The following is an 18,674-nucleotide window of genomic DNA, read 5'->3' as shown; positions in this document are numbered from 1 at the left end:
TTCAGTAGGTATGAACTGTGTTCAGGAGCTATGAACCATGTTCAGTAGGTGTGAACCTGGGATGTCCAGCACTTCAGACCCGAGAGCCTTTCTTGGATGTCTGCTGGCATGACGGTTACTGGATCCTGTTCAGGGAGGTTGCTGTGGTCTCAGGTGCAACTGGGCTTTGCTGTTGTGTGATGAAGTTAATTTTTGCATGCCAGAGGCCTCAGGTATGGGCGGCTTGTACTTGGTGGGAATTGATCGCCTTCATGCCTTTATGCAGTTGTGATAGCTGGCTAAGGTCTCTCCATGTCACCCTTATATTGGCCTCCAACCTCCTTTGAAAACTTTCACTCCATATGTTTAACACAAGGTATTTCCTGTAAAAACAAGGTATTTCCTATCAAAAAAATTTTGATAGGAAATATTTGTGTTTGGGAACTGAAACATGGTTTGAATGTTGTTTTGGCAACGTTTGTCCAGTTTTTTGCAGTTGCAGATATTATTTCTTAAAAAAACTCTTCCCTCTTTCTCTTCCCCTGTCCCTCCTCTTCTCCATCCCCCTTTCTCCAGGTACCTCACCAGATGAGCGCTCTCTCCTTCTACCCCTACGAGCAGCCCGTGGTGGACTACTGCCATGCTCACCAGCCCCTGCGCCTCAACATGAGCTACGAGGGCTCCACGCAGCTCCTGGATGGGCTGGATGAGCTGCCTCTCCGCGAGAGGGGCACCATCCAGACTGTGGCCCTCCCCGCTGCACCCCCCTCCAACTCGGGCACCATAGGGCCGTGCTCGCCCCCGTCGCTCGGAGGCCCCGTGCAGGGCCCCAGCATCCCTTACCCCAGTGCTGAACGCTCCCGAAACTACCCCACCACCGAGCGGCCCACCAGCACCCTGACCTTTGGACGCTAACCCTCACCATGCCTGGAGAGGTAAGAGCAGATCTTGGATAGAGGCCCGAGTCCTGCCGTCACTCACCCAGGTGGACTGAAGGAAGGGGAGGTGGAGGGGTCTTCTCCTTCTCCTGAGTGAACATCTTCTCAGATGGGAAAACAGGGAAAGGGAAAAAAAAACTAAAGAAAGGCCCCAGAAAGCGACAGCCTGCGATTTCTACTCTCGATACACTCCCACACCACTTGGCTACATGTACAGGGGATTTCATTCTTGTTTTTCTATTCTCATTTTTCTTTGTCTTTTTTGCCTGACACAAACGCTGCTTTTGTCCGTACTGCTCAATGGCAAATTGAAAGCGAACATGACATGCATGGTGCGTTAAACATCACTTTGGCTCCTATCCCGTGTCCTCTTCACACCAACGCAACAGGACGTCTCCTCCAGAGAGCCGATAATGGCGATTCACTCCTGCTGTGTGGAGAATGACAAGGAATATGTGCAATAAACATGTTTTTTTTTTTCCTGTGAAGCAAGAGAAAGGGCCAGGGAGACGGAGAGGGGGAAGAGGGGAGCATGTGAGGGAAGGAGTGAAACAAATTAATGTTTACCAGAGTGCAAAAGACCTCTTGCTGTTATTTTCATTTATGTTACCAGCCAGTCATTACAAATGGTGTCAACTATTTGATTTAAGAGATGTCTGTACGGACATTAGCCTTTCAAATAGAATGGAGCTGAAACGGCTCTGGTCTCCTGACACTGTAAAAGTTTTAATTAAAGTCTGAGAGGCCAGGTCTCTGTGCTGAGCTGCGGGTCTCCGTGCTGAGCTGTAGGTCTCATGCTGAGCTGCGGGTCTCCATGCTGAGCTCATGCAGTGTTCACATGTACCAAAGATCAGGTGTTCATTTAGATGGACATGAAGTGCAAGTTCCTCTTATGTGTGGTAGCACACCTCCAAACCTAATGAGCTCACACACAGCAAAGCCCAGACTCAGTACTCAGTACACCCAGTACTCAGTACAGCCAATACTCAGTAAATCCAGCACTCAATGCACCCAGTATTCAGTACATCCAACCCAGAGGTCAGCTGCCAGTGAGTGATAAACAAGCAGTGGGAGAACTAGCTTAAGAAAAAAAACGTTAGGTCTTTTTTCACTACATGTGTCAAGACAGGAGTGTGTGTGTGTAGACTGTGTTCGCAGGTATAGCCATCCTTCTCGAAAAAAGGTTGCTTTGAGTTTACTTTAAACCAGCAACCATTGCACCAATTATCTGCAGACACTGTAACGAGCAGAAATGTCTAATGAGGGGAAAAAGCCAAAAACATTCAGCACGAGGAGGTAAATAAACGGAACATGCTGTCCTCTAACAGAATCTAAAGAGCGTGTCCTTCATCTCAGCCCATTCAGTCGGGACAGAAAAGGAGAACAGAATGAAACAGTAGTCGTGGACTTGAGATGTTACCTCAGAACGATTCTTGGGGGATCTCGGGGTAGAAATCAAGCTGTGCTTGCTCATCCTGTCCACCGGCTCCATCCATGCAGTCTGAAACCAAACGGCTTGCAGCGTGTTTTCCATGTCTGGGGATTTAGTTCTGAGGTCACAGGATATTTAGGTACACAAATGTAAATGCACATCTACACACACGCACACACACACACACACATGTAAATGCCATTTACATGTGTACATGTATTTCGATGCTTTGCTAAGTTGCCGGTGTGCTGCTGAGCCCTTACGTTTGCCAAGTCCTGCTCCAGCCTCCACATCTGCCAAGACGTTCCCTTTCTTCTCTGTGAACCTATGGATGGACTCATAACATCAGGCAGGAACCCTGGGATTACTGCTGGTGTACCTGGATGTCTTTTTCAGTCACCTCGTGTGCCTGTGGGTTTGGACTCAACATGGATGTGGATCTCGTACCACGCTCACTGCTGGTGTGGGTCTCCTGGATTTTTTGTTGTTGTTGCTGTTGATCTGGTCAGACTCCCAAGCTCGGGGGGGGCTGGGCCTGTCCAGCATCACTCCTGCAGAGAGGGGGAGCGCGAGGGCGGGGCCCTCTGCCACAGGAATGGACTGAATGCAATCGCAAAACAGCTAATGGAGGACGAGATGACAGGCTCCCTCGGAGAGACAAAGACTCCAAGAAATGCGTTACTATGGTTGCAGACACTAATTAATTAACACACAGATTCAATAGGACATGTTTATCTTGTAAATAAGAGAAAAAAGTATGCCATTTGCTTCTTCTGACACACACACGTGTGCACATGCACACTTACACACACACGTGCTCACGCACACACATATGCGTGCAGATGCCTCGTGTGGCATAAGGGGAGTAATAGGTGTTGCTCTGCAGAAACTGATCTCAGAACAGCTTACAGAGAGACGTTTTCAGTAATATCAACATTTTGAAGATCAATATTTTTCTATCTGCTTCACTTTTACATCTCACGGTGCTCATCAGTTCATAATCATAATTCATCCTTGGCTCATCAGTCTTTTGACAGTGTAAAGATTTAATAGTTTATCTTATCATTTTAATGTTGTTTCTCATGGTGTCCACACCCTGGTTTCACTTTGCAACCTCCATTCCAAACGGGGCACCTTAGCACTGTATAGCTGCTGGTTATACAGCCACTGAACTCCGCCCCACCCCACACCACTGCTGGGTTTTGTAGTCCTGGCAATATACAAGAGATACACAAAAAAAGAGAAAACAAACAAAGCAGAACTACTTGTACAGGAGTGGCTTGTGTTGTGTTCCAAAGCTTCATGTATGATGTATGAGCTGTTTGTTTGATATTATTGTAAATGGCTGTGAACGTTACACTCCAGTGCTGTGTTTTAAAGTAAAAAAAAAAAAAAAAAAAAAAAAGAAAAAAAAAATTATACAAACAAAAAAAAAATCCCACCAAAACAGCTCCACTCCCCATGCCAACCACATACGGCCTTCCTGCAGTGGGTAAAACACAACAAACTCTGGCGTGCTGGCAGTAGAGAAGATGAGAGAGAAGATGAGAGAGACATCACGTCCAGACCAGCACAGCATCTCAGACTGACAGGGTGCTCTGCACTCGACTGCTGACAGAAGCACCTTCTCCCCTGCAGCAGCTGTGGACAGAGGAGGATTATCAGCCCAGGTTCTGGTTATTCCAGAATATATCCCACTATGGTTTAGATCGGGGTTATTCCAAAATATATCCCACTATGGTTAAGATCGGGGTTATTCTAAAATATTTCCCACTAGGGTTAAGATCGGGGTTATTCTAAAATATTTCCCACTAGGGTTAAGATCGGGGTTATTCCAAAATATATCAAACTAAGGTTAAGATCGGGGTTATTCCAAAATATTTCCCACTAGGGTTAAGTTCGAGGTTATTCTAAAATATATCACACTAAGGTTAAGATCGGGGTTATTCCAAAATATTTCCCACTAGCTGCTGAAAGCTGTTCACCAGATCCTGCTTAATGGGAAAGCAAAAAAATAATTGATGGATTGTAAAAAACATAATTTTGGATTTTGAATTTTATTATTTTATTTTTTGTCTTTTTACTTTTGTCAGATGCTACTGACATCATGGTCACTCAGGAGGAAGGTTGATTTATAAAGTAAAGCATATAATGTTTTCTGTTAAGATATTTCCGCCATCACTCCAGCCAACCAGGTGTGAACAGAGCAACAGGCAGCATTACATGCTGCTGTCTATCTGTTCTGTTCTGTCATGACTGTCAGGAGCCCATGCTGGAATTCAGGTGTTCCTTCCTATGTTTATATCATGAGTGTGGGACAAACTCACCTTCTGGATTTGAGCTGAGCAAAGAGATATGATGGGTGTCCTTTTACAATCAAGGACAGGATGGATAGACATTTTACTGCCCTTCTACACTAAGGTGTATATGCGCACACTCATGCACACACGCACATGTAAACACACACAAACACACAGGGGAGGTGCTGGGGGTTTTGGAGGGACCTTGGGGAGGCTGAGAGTTTTTGCTGTGAGGAATGGCTAATTGCAGATCTCTAGAGAGGATGGCAGAGACAAGCACACATTTGGTGGCCCCAGATTTTTCCCCCTAGAACAGGAACCCTCAAACTACCTGGAAAACCAGGGAAAACTGTAGACAAAACACAGATGTGCACGCACATGAGTGCTCACACACACACACACATATGCATGCACATGAACACACATACACAGATGCACATGAGTGCGCACACATACACACACCTGCTCATCCCCTAACCAGAAGAATGAACAGTGTGCTGTCTTATCTGCAGGCCTGCACATGGCTGATGTATAGGGTAAGTGGTACAGGTGTCATTACTGCAGTAACCTCACCCTGGGGGGGACCAGCACAGGGGAGACCAGTGCAGAGAGGACCAGTGTAGAGGGGACCAGTTCAGGGGAGACCACTATAGTGGTGACCAGTCCAGGGGTGACCAGCTAGGGCCACTACAGGGTCCACACTTTCACCACCATTCCTTCCCATTTATTTAAGTCAGTGTCAGAAAGCATATCCTGCTTTAGTGAAGACCACTGGGCAGAATTTCCATGAGACACATTGGCTGGTGGTACTTAATAATAATAATAATAATAATAATAATAATAATGATAATCACAATAAAGGTCAAAATTGCCAGGAATATAAAGATATTATCTTCTTAATAATATATTTCTTTGAATTGACCCTGAATAATAACATTGTCCTGCTCACACGGCTCAGTGTTCAAGCACTGGACATGTGCTGCATTATGTCCTGTGAGTGACAGCTGTGTTGTGAGCTCACCGTAACTAGCCAGGAGGCAAGATCCAAATGAAGCGTCCAACCACGTCATCATCAAGCTGGCTTCCTCGTCTTAGTCTCTTTCTTTTTTGCATCATCCACTGTGCACATTTTGCCACTACGAAAACTGATATTGACAGAAGGAGCGGTACAGAAGGTCCTGTCTGATCATGAGACGTGTCAGGTGGTCCTGTCTGATCGCGTGGTGTGTCATGTGGTCTTGTCCGGTCATGTGACATGTCATGTTCCTTCCCAAAATGTATCAGGTTGGCATAAAAACCACTTGCCCTGCGAGATCTGTAAAGCAAAAAGAGGCCTTAACCAACATATGTGAGATTTCCCTCGCAAAACACATCTAGAAGAAAACTGCAGTGATGCATCATTGGGTGAATATGAGCAGATGTGATGAATGATGTAAAGCTCCAACTAACGGCTCGTGCAGGTTTGGGATCTGTAGTTTTAGCTCATTTCTCCTACAATCAATCAAGTTAAGGTAGGGGCAAAACAGAACCAAGAGCAATACTGTTCCCCCTTTCTTATATTATTATATGATTATTCTCTTCTGCGCTCTGAACAACTATGCTCCATCCTCCCACACTCATTAATCTCTGTGGAGTATCTCGGTTCCGTGGTTCTGTCTGGTCTGAGGTGGAGGGAAGGTTGTTTTTCTGCAGGATGTAAATATGCACTACATCACCTCAAATCCTTCTGTTAGTTTGTTGTTGTTTTTGTCTTTAGTCCTATTTTTTGTCTGTTGGCAGATCAAACCTTTTTTTGGTGAAGACTTGCTCCAAATGCAAAACGATGGATCATCTTTGAGTATATTATTGTCAGAAAAATAAACGTTTTGTAAAAATTTTGATGATGAAATCAGAAATAAAGTAATTTAAAGCTCTAATGTATGAAATGCCCTGTGTGTTTCAATTTATTTGGCAGAAGCAATCCACACCCACAGTCATGCATGTGCTTATTCTTTTCCAGGCAACACCCACACTGACACAAGTTCACCCTTTACCAGGCCACACCCACACTCACACATGTGCTTATCCTTCAACAGGCCACACCCACATTCACACATGTGCTTATCCTTTACCAGGCCACACCCACAGTCATGCATTGTGGGTACACATTAATCCCTGATTTCCACACTATGATGTCTACACACTGATACATAAAAGTCAAGGCCTAAAACTTAATATATAATTTGCAAAACATCAATTAAAGTTCCTTCGTGCACATTGTTTGGACAAAGATTTTAGAGTCTGAGAAAAAATATTTTCCATTCTTTTAGTTCGCATCAGACTAAAAAGTAGAGGGTGTAAAATTGAGTGCATGCTTGACTGAGAATGCAGAGAACTATAAAGGGAGGCTTGTGTGTTGGAGACTTATAAAATGAAGTTAATAATCCAACACAGACCCTGATGAGTTCACCACTGAACTTTATGTTCAGCAGTGAGTGAGTTCCAGAGAATATTGTGCCCCCTTTTCCTCTCCCTTTCGCTCTCCTTATCTCTCCCTTTCTGTCCCCTTCCCCCTCCCTCTCTCTCTCTCAGCCCCCAGACCCCAGTCCTAACATGGGCATTTTGGCCCAAGAGTCTCTAAGCTCAAGCAGTGGAGATGGCAGCAAAGACACAGAAACACAAATAAGGCTGCAAGGAAGCTGAGATGATTGCTGCGTAATGGCCAAACACGTGCCCTCCATCCTGCATTTCAAGGCCGGTGAAGGGATAAACGGTATCACTTCCCCTCAAAGGGTCATCCACCCAGGCTCCATGATCACACAGCCATTTATATGGAGGTCTGAGGAAGTCGAGCTGTGGGTTCTGTACTGGTTCTGCACACACACCAGATAAACTTCTCTGCACTCTACTATTACCTTCGCTTCCTAGAGAAGATTACGCGTCTGTCCCACGGCTTATAATTTAAATACAAAATAACCAAAGCCATGTCAGTGCTAGACCACATTGGTATTTAAAAAGTAAAGGAGTTCAAGGCTAGAATAATGACTCCACTGGCCCAGTCAGGCCTCTAGCTCTGTGCTTCTTTTAATTTGATGTGTTTGGCAGATGCTGCAGGGGGGTGGAGGTCACCAGCCTCATCTTTATTCTGACAGGTTCAAATTCGCCCTTTATATCAGTTTGGTGGCTAAGCTCTACCACTAAGACTAGGCAAGGGTTTAGGGCGGTGCTAACTTACAGAATGACTGGCACTGCAGCCGACTAATGACCAAGGCTTTCTCAATTCATGTCCTTCAACATGACAAAGCAAAGCCTGCATATCTGAATATTTGTTTATTTATGAAAGTATACTGTAGATAGTGTGTAAGATCACACCAGCAACGCCAAGATGATATGCAACCACATATAAAGTCACTTTCCATTACCTAACCCGAACACTATCCACATTACATTACTCTTTTCATTACTCTTCTCATATTTACTTTGTTTACCACCATAGTTCACACCTTGATAATGTAGCAAAATCTGGTTAAAGCTATGAGCTAGCATTCAATCTAGGTAAAGCATTCAATCTAGGTAAAGATATATGAGCTAACAGCTATAACTGGACTATAAGAGGAAGTAGGTAGTGCAACAATGTCTATGCTAACAGCTAACTTTTGATGAAGACCAACTTCCATTTTCTTCTAACCTTGTTGACCGTTATTGACCAGGCAATTCCACTGGATATGTGTTCTCAAGGTAAGCCATGTTGTGACAATATGAAAAGTTTGGATGCAAGTGACTGTAATGTCATGGGCTTTATTTTGCTTAAATTTAATATTGAGTAGATGTAATAGCTGATTTGTGGGTATATGATTGGTTCAGTTTCTGATAGTTAGTGTCTCTTTGGAGTCTCCATTGTTACTTCCCTCTTCTGCTGGGAGCTGTGTGTGAGTCTCTTTTAAAGAGCAAATCTCCTTCAACGGAGACGCTGTCATCTCCACACTGCTGAGCCACACAGTGCCAGAAGGTGCTTCACTGCAACAATCCTCCACATGTCCCAACAAGCCATTTATGTTGAATATTAATAAAATAATTGAAGCTTTTAGTAAGGAACACTTCTTATTTCACCCGATCTTTGATTTGCTAGATCAGAGAATACAAATGATATGCAATAACAAGGACTTGTTTAATTATTTATGTCTTTTATTCTCTTAATGTCATGGGAGTATTCTAGAGCAGGAGGGAGGTCACTGTCGTATGCTGTACAGCAGTACTGGGTCCATGTGCTGGGTAGGAACATTTACAGGACCCAGGAAACGCCATTATTTCAGTATTACAGGCACTGCATGTACGGCATCATAACAAGCACAGACTATACCAGCCCAGTATATTGTAACATGGTTAGTCCACAGGGTGCTTGGTCTCTGACTGAGGATGTGTGTTCATCAGGTTTAGAGTCCACAGAAATGAGCACTCTAGAGTATTGCTCTAGAAGATGGTGAAGTACTGCTCTAGAACATTCTAGAGACCTGCAGACTCTCTGATGCAAACAAGACCGTTTCATTGACTGTGGTAGAGACACCAATCAGCTGGGGTAATACTACTCTGACAAAGGGGCGACAAAGCAAAACACAGAAACAACAGTTTCTCTCTCAGTTTCTCTCTCCTTCTCTTGAGAAGAGGAGAACATGACCTTGGACCTGAAAATGAAACCTGGGGCTGCCAGAGCTGCAGTGGTGGGTGTTTTCAGATTGAGCACAGACTGAATAGTGTTTTTATATACTTATTAAAAATATATGTATTATATACTATTACAACAGTATAATACTGTAATACTGAGTGTCTTGTGGACTTGTGTGTGGTGGACTGGGAACTGGGCAGTACCTATTCATATTTGAGCTGTGTCAGTCTAGAATAACATTTTATATTATAATTTATATTGTAATTGATTGATTTTAAAATCGCAGTGCAACAATCCATTCAAGTTCTTCAAAAATGGTCTTCAAGAGCCACAAAAATAACACAACACTTCCTGTATTTCATAAAGAGGAGAAGTTATTTAGGGTTTGTGTAGGGGTTGCTTAGTTGAATCCCAAAAATTATAGTTTAAAGATCAATAGTTCAGAACATTAGAAGCAGCACAGAGCAGGAACCCTGTTTTAGGTGCGTTATAAATGACATAGGTAGTGTTGTTTGTCAGGGCGTACCACAAGACAGATAATAGCACAACGGGTGGTTCTGTTATTAGTGTTGTATCAGAGCAATTCTACTGTCTCCTTTTATGCCCTGTGGAAGCTTATGGGGGTCATTTCTGGCACCGTATCTTACATTTAAAGTAGGAAAAAAAAGATACCAATATAATTTTAAAACACTTTAATGACACTCTGTCTCTGCCTCTCTGCCCCCCCCCCCCCCCCAATATCCTGAATGTTTGCCAGATGCAAATGTCTTTGTGAGCGCTTCAGAATCCTGCAGTGGTTAGTAATAGAGGATTACATTATGCTTATCAGAATGGGCTCTTACAGTGGTACATAATGGATTATGCTGTCACTGTCAAACTGACAAAATGAAAACTCGGGTTGGTCTGGCCCTTTTCTGATAGCCACGTACTGAGAGGTTTGCCTCCCATATTCTCTTCATTTCAGAATCATTTGAAAATAAGGAAATTGATCAGCCTTTCTCTCTAAGATCTGTTGGAAGGACAGTGCTATAAAATCACGAATATGCCAATATATCACCACAAAGTCATGAAAGCACTTCCAACATCATCATTGTCTAACTAGGAAATTCCTCACATCCATCATAGAGTTTATTAAACAACAAGAAGCAGTTTCCTCACATACATTATTATATATTACAGGTTAAACAACTCCCAGGAATTATTATAGCTTATATTAACTCCTTGCATGTATAATCATGAAAAAACAAACCAAAATACCATTGACTCATGGTCTTTAAATGACCAATGTGAGGTGCATTCTGCCATACAGCATGCAATTACAGTGAGAAAACAACCCACCCTCCTGCTCTTCCAGAGGAGGGTCACTCTCATCGAAGAGATGTCAGAATGTGGCCCGTCCAGACTTAGTAAAACCTGGACCGATGCTGCTTCGCTTTATGCCTTTTACATTTGTAGATGTAGATTTGACAGCTGCAAAATGCCAAACGCAGTTGAACGCTGTTTGATTTTGCTCATATCACGCAGGTCGGCTGTGGGCCGCATTCAGCCATTATAAACCCTTGTCAGTGGGGCTCTCCTGGGCATCATATACCACCCTACCCCACCGCACCCCCACCACCACAACCCACACCACCACCCTCGTCAGTGGGGCTCTCCTGGGCATCATATACCACCCTTCCCCACCGCACCCCCACCACCACAACCCACACCACCACCCTCGTCAGTGGGGCTCTCCTGGGCATCATATACCACCCTTCCCCACCGCACCCCCACCACCACAACCCACACCACCACCCTCGTCAGTGGGGCTCTCCTGGGCATCATATACCACCCTTCCCCACCGCACCCCCACCACCACAACCCACACCACCACCCTCGTCAGTGGGGCTCTCCTGGGCATCATATACCACCCTACCCCACCGCACCCCCACCACCACAACCCACACCACCACCCTCGTCAGTGGGGCTCTCCTGGGCATCATATACCACCCTTCCCCACCGCACCCCCACCACCACCACCCTCGTCAGTGGGGCTCTCTATTTGTGCATTTCTATTTTCATTTGTTTGCAGTGACTTTTCCTTTTTTGTATTCGTTTTTTCCATCATCCCGTTCCACTTGTACGCTGGTATTGCAACATTGGCAGGGTTTATTGCAAGTGTGCTACTATGAGGTCTAACATCTTGGATCTAATTAATGTAACTTCTTGTTTAATAATATTATGTATTGTTATTCTAATTTATATTTTTATTAGTAGTAGTAGTAGTAGTAGTATTATTTTTAATCAACTGAATAGGGTTTGCTAAAAGGACTTACATTGATGATCTATTAACCATATATGGAACATAATTTCAGAATTACAGTTAAAGCCTTTGTGCTTCTTGCCTCTTCATGTATGGAAACTAATAACTGCAGGTTAATCCTAGCTCCCTATGAACGGATGAGATTATATTTATCAGCAGCTAATTTTAGGAGCAGATCAAAAAAGCCGATCGTTCTTTGATTTCTTTTTCAATTCCCTGGTGACGACAACGCTGTGCTCGGTACTGTTCTAGCTGTACTGTTCTTACACTCAAGATACTTAAATAGCCAAAGTTTCAAAAGAAATTGGACAATACACTGAAGATCTCGGTAGTGACTGTTGTGGGAAAACAATATGGCGCTATACAGTACTTCTGATTACAATGATTTGGGTAAAAAATCATTGATGAATGATAAAATACACATTCAGGCTACATGCATTTATATACCAAAGTAAAAACCATATATTACAAAAACTACAGTCATGAACCCTATATAAGTCACACTTGTCTTCATTCCCATGTTCAGTACCAAGCCATATTCCCATGTTCAGTACCGAGCCACATTCCTATGTTCAGTACTGAGCCACATTCCCATGTTCAGTACCGAGCCATACTCCCATGTTCAGTACTGAGCCACATTCCCATGTTCAGTACCGAGCCATACTCCCATGTTCAGTACTGAGCCACATTCCCATGTTCAGTACCGAGCCACATTCCCATGTTCAGTACTGAGCCAAGTACACTGAACACTTTCAGTTTTTCTTTATCTAAGAGCTCCAGCTCTATAAAAAACAGTGTAACTTAAGTCAATATTAATCAATATTTTAAAAATCACTTTTAATTCAGGTAAACTCAATGCAATTAAAGTTAATAATTCTCAGACATGCATGTGCACACCCACGCACACAAATCTCCAGCACAAAGCTGATCTGAGTGAACTCTGTGTAGGTGGCAGACTGAGGGCAGCTCTGAACATCATTACCACAGCCAGGAACTGCTGTGCTCTTCAAATGTACATGCAAATAAAATACTGCACAAACACACCAACTGCACCAACTAGCATTTTCATGAAGTCATTGAAATAAAAATGTCAGTTCATATTGAAAGAGATTTCCTTATTTATTAAGCATGAAATTGTCTCACTGATAATTATTGGGTTAGCAGCATAATGACATAAAAATATCATTTTTAAATGAGCACCGCCACTAATTTGTAACAATGAAAAGACCTTCAGAATATAAGGGTTTATGCCAAGTCTCCACTGCATTGAAAAAGCAGCATAATAGAGTTCATTTCATTCATCTCAGCGTTGGGTAACTTTGCAGATTTGAAGAGCAGCTGTTTCCAGTTCATGTCCATGTGTTCACAAGCCTGGACTCAGCTGTAACACGCGTGACCCAGCTCACGAAGTCTGGGTCGACCCTGCGATCATTGGAACCAGGTGTGTTAGAGAAGGCAATACATTCCCCAGACTTGAATCAAGTGTTAGAGAAGGCAAAACATTGCCCAGACCTGCATCAAGTGTGTTAGTGCAGGGGAATACAATCCCCAGACCTGACTCAAGGATGCCAGCACAGTAAAGCTGCCGGATAAATCAACACTATGTTATGCTTGGCGCAGACTGTTTACAGCCCCTGAATGATGGCTGGTGTCCAGTTTGGGACAATCAGTAAGAAAAAACAAAGTCGCGTATGGTCCGTACATCACTACGCCAGACGTTCAGCATTCAGGCACGCTCTCGGACTCAGCACTTGACCCGGTCGGTATTGTACTGTCCGAGCCTCGTGTCTCATCTCGAGAGTGATCATAAAGGATAACAGACCGCCATTCGATACAACATAACGACGCCAGCGGCACTCCCAAAGAGCGGCGACCAAGCGGCTGCGCTCCGGCCCGGCCCGGCCCGGCCCTAATCTATCAGCATAATAGGGCAAATTTATCAGGGCACATTGATCGCGGCAGGGCGCGGCTCTGCTGGCAGGGGTCTAATGACTCGGGGCAAAAAATAATCACCATCGCTGCATGAGGACATCCACGGGGAGGCCAGGATGGTGTGCTCCACTGGTCTCAGTCATCTGGAGGCATCTAGAGACCCTCTAGAGGCATTCTGGAAAGGTGTGCATCTTTATTCAAGAGATCTGCCTCCTTTCATACCTGGACACAAAAGCCCAGTGGAGTCAGTGTGAAAGGTTAATGAAATGTCTTAACACTGGGCTGCTTTTGCAGAAACTAGTTCATAACATGTGCCTCGTGTTAGATAATGAGGATAATGGTTTTGAACCAGATGTACCGCAGTAAGCAGCACACACAGATCAAGCCTGGAGGAGAGTGACAATGTTGAAGCTGATCGCTGTTGAGGTGTAAACGGTGCCCTTACCGCTGTGTACAGTCACAGCCAACTCAAACTCGTAATACTGGCACGCTGCATGTTACAGAATTAGAGCAGGCCAAGTTACTAATGTAATGCAGGTACTTCCAGGTGCTCCTGAAAATAAACGTGTGTGTGATGATGTAAGACATACACACACACACACACACACACACACACACACACACACACACACACAGATGATTCTGGAAGAATTTTAAGCCATGCATCACTTATGGAAATAAACTGCTTTCATGTAAAACCACTAGTAGCAGCTTGGGGAAGAAGACTGAATTAACCTAATTAACCTAATCAACAGAAAACACCAAGCTGAATTAGATTCATTCAATCATTTGTTCCATTTGTGTGAGGCAATGTCCAATTCATGGAAAACAAGAAAATCTTTTTTTTTCACAATGGGTGAGAGCAAAACTAGAGTAGGCTGTAACATCTGTGAGACAAAGGAGAACACCACTGTTTCTCCAGCGCAGACACACACTCCTCTCAGAGTACCGTGCTAATTACCAACCACCTTAAGGGCACTTGTTTTACTTTCATTCTCTGAAATGTACCATAAAGCGTTTATTGTGTGCTCATGAACTTCAGTGATTTTCAGGACTTTTAAAAGGAATCCAGTGACTCAACACAGCGGCAAAGTGCAACCAAGATTTGAATCTTTCTCTCACCAAGCTGTGTGAACAGGTACATAAAAAAGATATGAAAACCCTATTTTATAAATTTTTCTGTGCATGGGGTTTGTATGTTATCATGCAGCGTTGTGCTGGGTTATGTTGACAGCGTAGTGTTTCAGAAATGAAATACAGCAAAGTAAAGTTTCCCTTTCTTCCATCAGCGGTTTGAAGACTAACTGATTAAGCATATGTAATCAGGTGCAAAGGTGGAAAGAGTACTGAAAAATTGTAATTGAATAAAAGTATCTTTACTTTGCCTAAATTTTACTCGGAGTAAAAGTAAAATTACCCATCTCAAAATTTAGTCGAGTAAAAGTACAAAATTACTTCATTTAAAATGTAATTTGAGTACAAGTTACTTTAGTTACTTTCAGTTATTTAATGCATTATTTAATCGATTTCAAAGCGTATTTAAGTGCACATCCACACTTGCAAAAGATCAGCTGGGCTCAGGAACATACTTCCTCACAGCACAAGGACAATCACAACCTATACCATAAAGTGCACGCATGTAACGTCGGGTATACCAACAAGTAAACACCACGTCAAACCCAAAGACTGTATATACAGTCTCTGGTCAAAACCAAGAGAGTAGTAGACCCAAGTGCCGACAAAACACGGGAGAAAGATGCAACAGAAAAGACGCGGAGAAAACTCAACGCGAGAAAACGAAACTTAGGACGCCAGGGGAAGTAACTGACAGCAGACAGAATGCTGCGACGAAACAAAAACCCTTCCCAAAATAAATGAAGAACGGATAGGAAGAGATAAAGCAGGAGGAAAACTTGAGGTAGGCTAGTAAGCAGCGCAGGAGAAAAGCAAGAGAGATGAGAGAGCGCATAAGGTGGCGAGACACCTAAACACAAGAAACGCAACCAGAGATCATAGAGAAAGGGCTGAGGACGTGAAGGCGAGCCAAAACGATTCAGCAGTGATACGTTTCACTAAGCTTCCTTAAGAAGCCATAGAGACAGCTAAAACGGATCACTGCTGATTGCGCCTGGAGAGTCTAGGACTGACTCGGGTGCCTCTAGTGTTGTTAGGTGGAGTGGCAGCTGAGCCAGCCCTGACAACGCAATTGACTTTCAGTTCCAGGACTCAGAATTTTAATTTTCTGCCCGCATTTAATTTTTCACCGTCCATATTTTTTTACTCAGTAACATGAGGGAGTTAAAATGTAGCAAAGTAAAACTTCTTAGGTCAAAATTTACTCGAGTAAAAGTAAAAATTACATATTTCAAAAACTCAGAAAATTACCAATTACTCATAAAAAGTACTCAATTACAGTAATGTGAGTAAATGTAATTCATTACTTTCCACCCCTGATCAGGTGCCACTCTTGCTTGGCTGGCACAAAGACATTTATCCACATCAGGCCATTGTAGCCTTTAGCTACAACACACCTTTAGCCACACCCACACTAGGTCTTTTCTCACACTAGGTCTTTAGCCACACCCACACTAGGTCTTTTCTCACACTAGGTCTTTAGCCACACCCACACTAGGTCTTTAGCCACACCTGGCATTTACCCACAATCCGTCCAAATCCCATACTGCCCTCATACAGTACGCCAAAGCAGTATGCGATGTCCAAATATATAGTATTCATTAAACAGTAAATGAAAAGTACCCGGATGGTTTACGGAATTGGGAGCCATTTTGAAGTATGTCATTGCAGAACACTGTCCTATCCCATGATTCAACTGGAGCATTTAATTATGAACGTGTGACATCATATGTCATATGACAAAGGTAAAATGGCAGACATAGCATGTCCAAGGCTGTATGCATACTGCAGTCGGCTACCGAGAGAACATACTGAAATCTAGTGTGTAAGTATGCCATATCGGATTGAGCCTAGGTCTGCACCTCACACCCACACAGGGTTGCAACTACCACACCTGGCCTTTTTCCACACCAGGCCAATATCCACACCACTGCTTTGCAAATAAGGCTCACTGGAAAGGTCTTGGTCTCTAAACATGTATCAGCATCACTCCTGCAGTCATGTACCCCTCCATCATTCTGTAACACATCCCATTAGTTTGTATTTCCCCACTGCACAAAGGCCGGAGGGCTTTATGAGTATTCTTATGCCCTATCGTAACTCCCCCAAACATGCCCTGACCCCAGATATCTGCCCAGACCTCCCAATATATGCCTTCTCTCCCCAGTATCTGCCCTGCCTCCCCAATATCTGCTCTTGAGCTGCAGGGCATGTGGCTTCCTGCTTACTGCTGTCTCAATGGTGCACAGGAGGGACATAATTAGGCTTGCACACAGTCTTCTAATGAATGCAGATTAGCTTGTGCTGGAAATGCCAGCGCCCCTCCCCTCAGATTAATCATCCTGTTTACAACACAGGAGAGGGTAGCAGGAGCCCAGGTAACCGCACTACACCACCTTCTCCCCACCACCACACCACCCTCAACTCACTACACCTTCTCCTCACCGCACCACCACCACCACACGACCCTGAACTCACTACACCTTCTCCTCACCACACCTCCACCACCACACCACCCTCAACTCACTACACCTTCTCCTCATCACACCTCCACCACCACACCACCCTTAACTCACTACACCTCCACCACCACACCACCACCACCACACCACCCTCAACTCACTACACCTTCTCTTCATCACACCTCCACCACCACACCACCCTTAACTCACTACACCTCCACCACCACACCACCCTCAACTCACTACACCTCCACCACCACACCTCCACCACCACACCACCCTTAACTCACTACACCTTCTCCTCACCACACCACCACCACCACACCACCCTCAACTCACTACACCTTCTCCTCATCACACCTCCACTACCACACCACCCTTAACTCACTACACCTCCACCACCACACCACCACCACCACACCACCCTCAACTCACTACACCTTCTCTTCATCACACCTCCACCACCACACCACCCTTAACTCACTACACCTCCACCACCACACCACCCTCAACTCACTACACCTCCACCACCACACCTCCACCACCACACCACCCTTAACTCACTACACCTTCTCCTCACCACACCACCACCACCACACCACCCTCAACTCACTACACCTTCTCCTCATCACACCTCCACTACCACACCACCCTTAACTCACTACACCTCCACCACCACACCACCACCACCACACCACCCTCAACTCACTACACCTTCTCCTCATCACACCTCCACCACCACACCACCCTTAACTCACTACACCTCCACCACCACACCTCCACCACCACACCACCCTCAACTCACTACACCTTCTCCTCATCACACCTCCACCACCACACCACCCTTAACTCACTACACCTCCACCACCACACCTCCACCACCACACCACCCTTAACTCACTACACCTTCTCCTCACCACACCTCCACCACCACACCACCCTTAACTCACTACACCTTCTCCTCACCACACCTCCACCACCACACCACCCTCAACTCACTACACCTCCACCACCACACCACCACCACCACACCACCCTTAACTCACTACACCTTCTCCTCACCACACCTCCACCACCACACCACCCTCAACTCACTACACCTCCACCACCACACCACCACCACCACACCACCCTTAACTCACTACACCTTCTCCTCACCACACCTCCACCACCACACCTCCCTCAACTCACTACACCTTCTCCTCACCACACCTCCACCACCACACCACCCTCAACTCACTACACCTCCACCACCACACCACCACCACCACACCACCCTCAACTCACTACACCTTCTCCTCACCACACCACCACCACCACACCACCCTCAACTCACTACACCTTCTCCTCACCACACCACCACCACCACACCACCCTCAACTCACTACACCTTCTCCTCACCACACCTCCACCACCACACCACCCTCAACTCACTACACCTTCTCCTCACCACACCACCACCACCACACCACCCTCAACTCACTACACCTTCTCCTCACCACACCTCCACCACCACACCACCCTTAACTCACCACACCTCCACCACCACACCT

General features: G+C 44.8%; 1 protein-coding gene across 1 annotated transcript in view; it reads left to right on the top strand.

The window, feature by feature from the left end:
* Positions 1-3,730, top strand: part of LOC143525701 (leucine-rich repeat transmembrane neuronal protein 4) — a 110,119-nt gene extending 106,389 nt beyond the window's left edge. Inside the window, exon 3 of the mRNA XM_077019936.1 lies at positions 556-3,730. Within this exon, the coding sequence (XP_076876051.1) occupies positions 556-894 (339 nt within the window). The 3' untranslated portion in view covers positions 895-3,730. The remainder of the gene's footprint in view (positions 1-555) is intronic.
* The last annotated feature ends 14,944 nt before the right edge of the window (positions 3,731-18,674 follow it).

This window comes from Brachyhypopomus gauderio, chromosome 10 (assembly GCF_052324685.1).
Source record: "Brachyhypopomus gauderio isolate BG-103 chromosome 10, BGAUD_0.2, whole genome shotgun sequence".
NCBI lineage: Eukaryota > Metazoa > Chordata > Actinopteri > Gymnotiformes > Hypopomidae > Brachyhypopomus > Brachyhypopomus gauderio.
The sequence above is the reverse complement of the archived record's forward strand: the minus strand, read 5'-3'. Positions and strand labels throughout refer to the sequence as shown.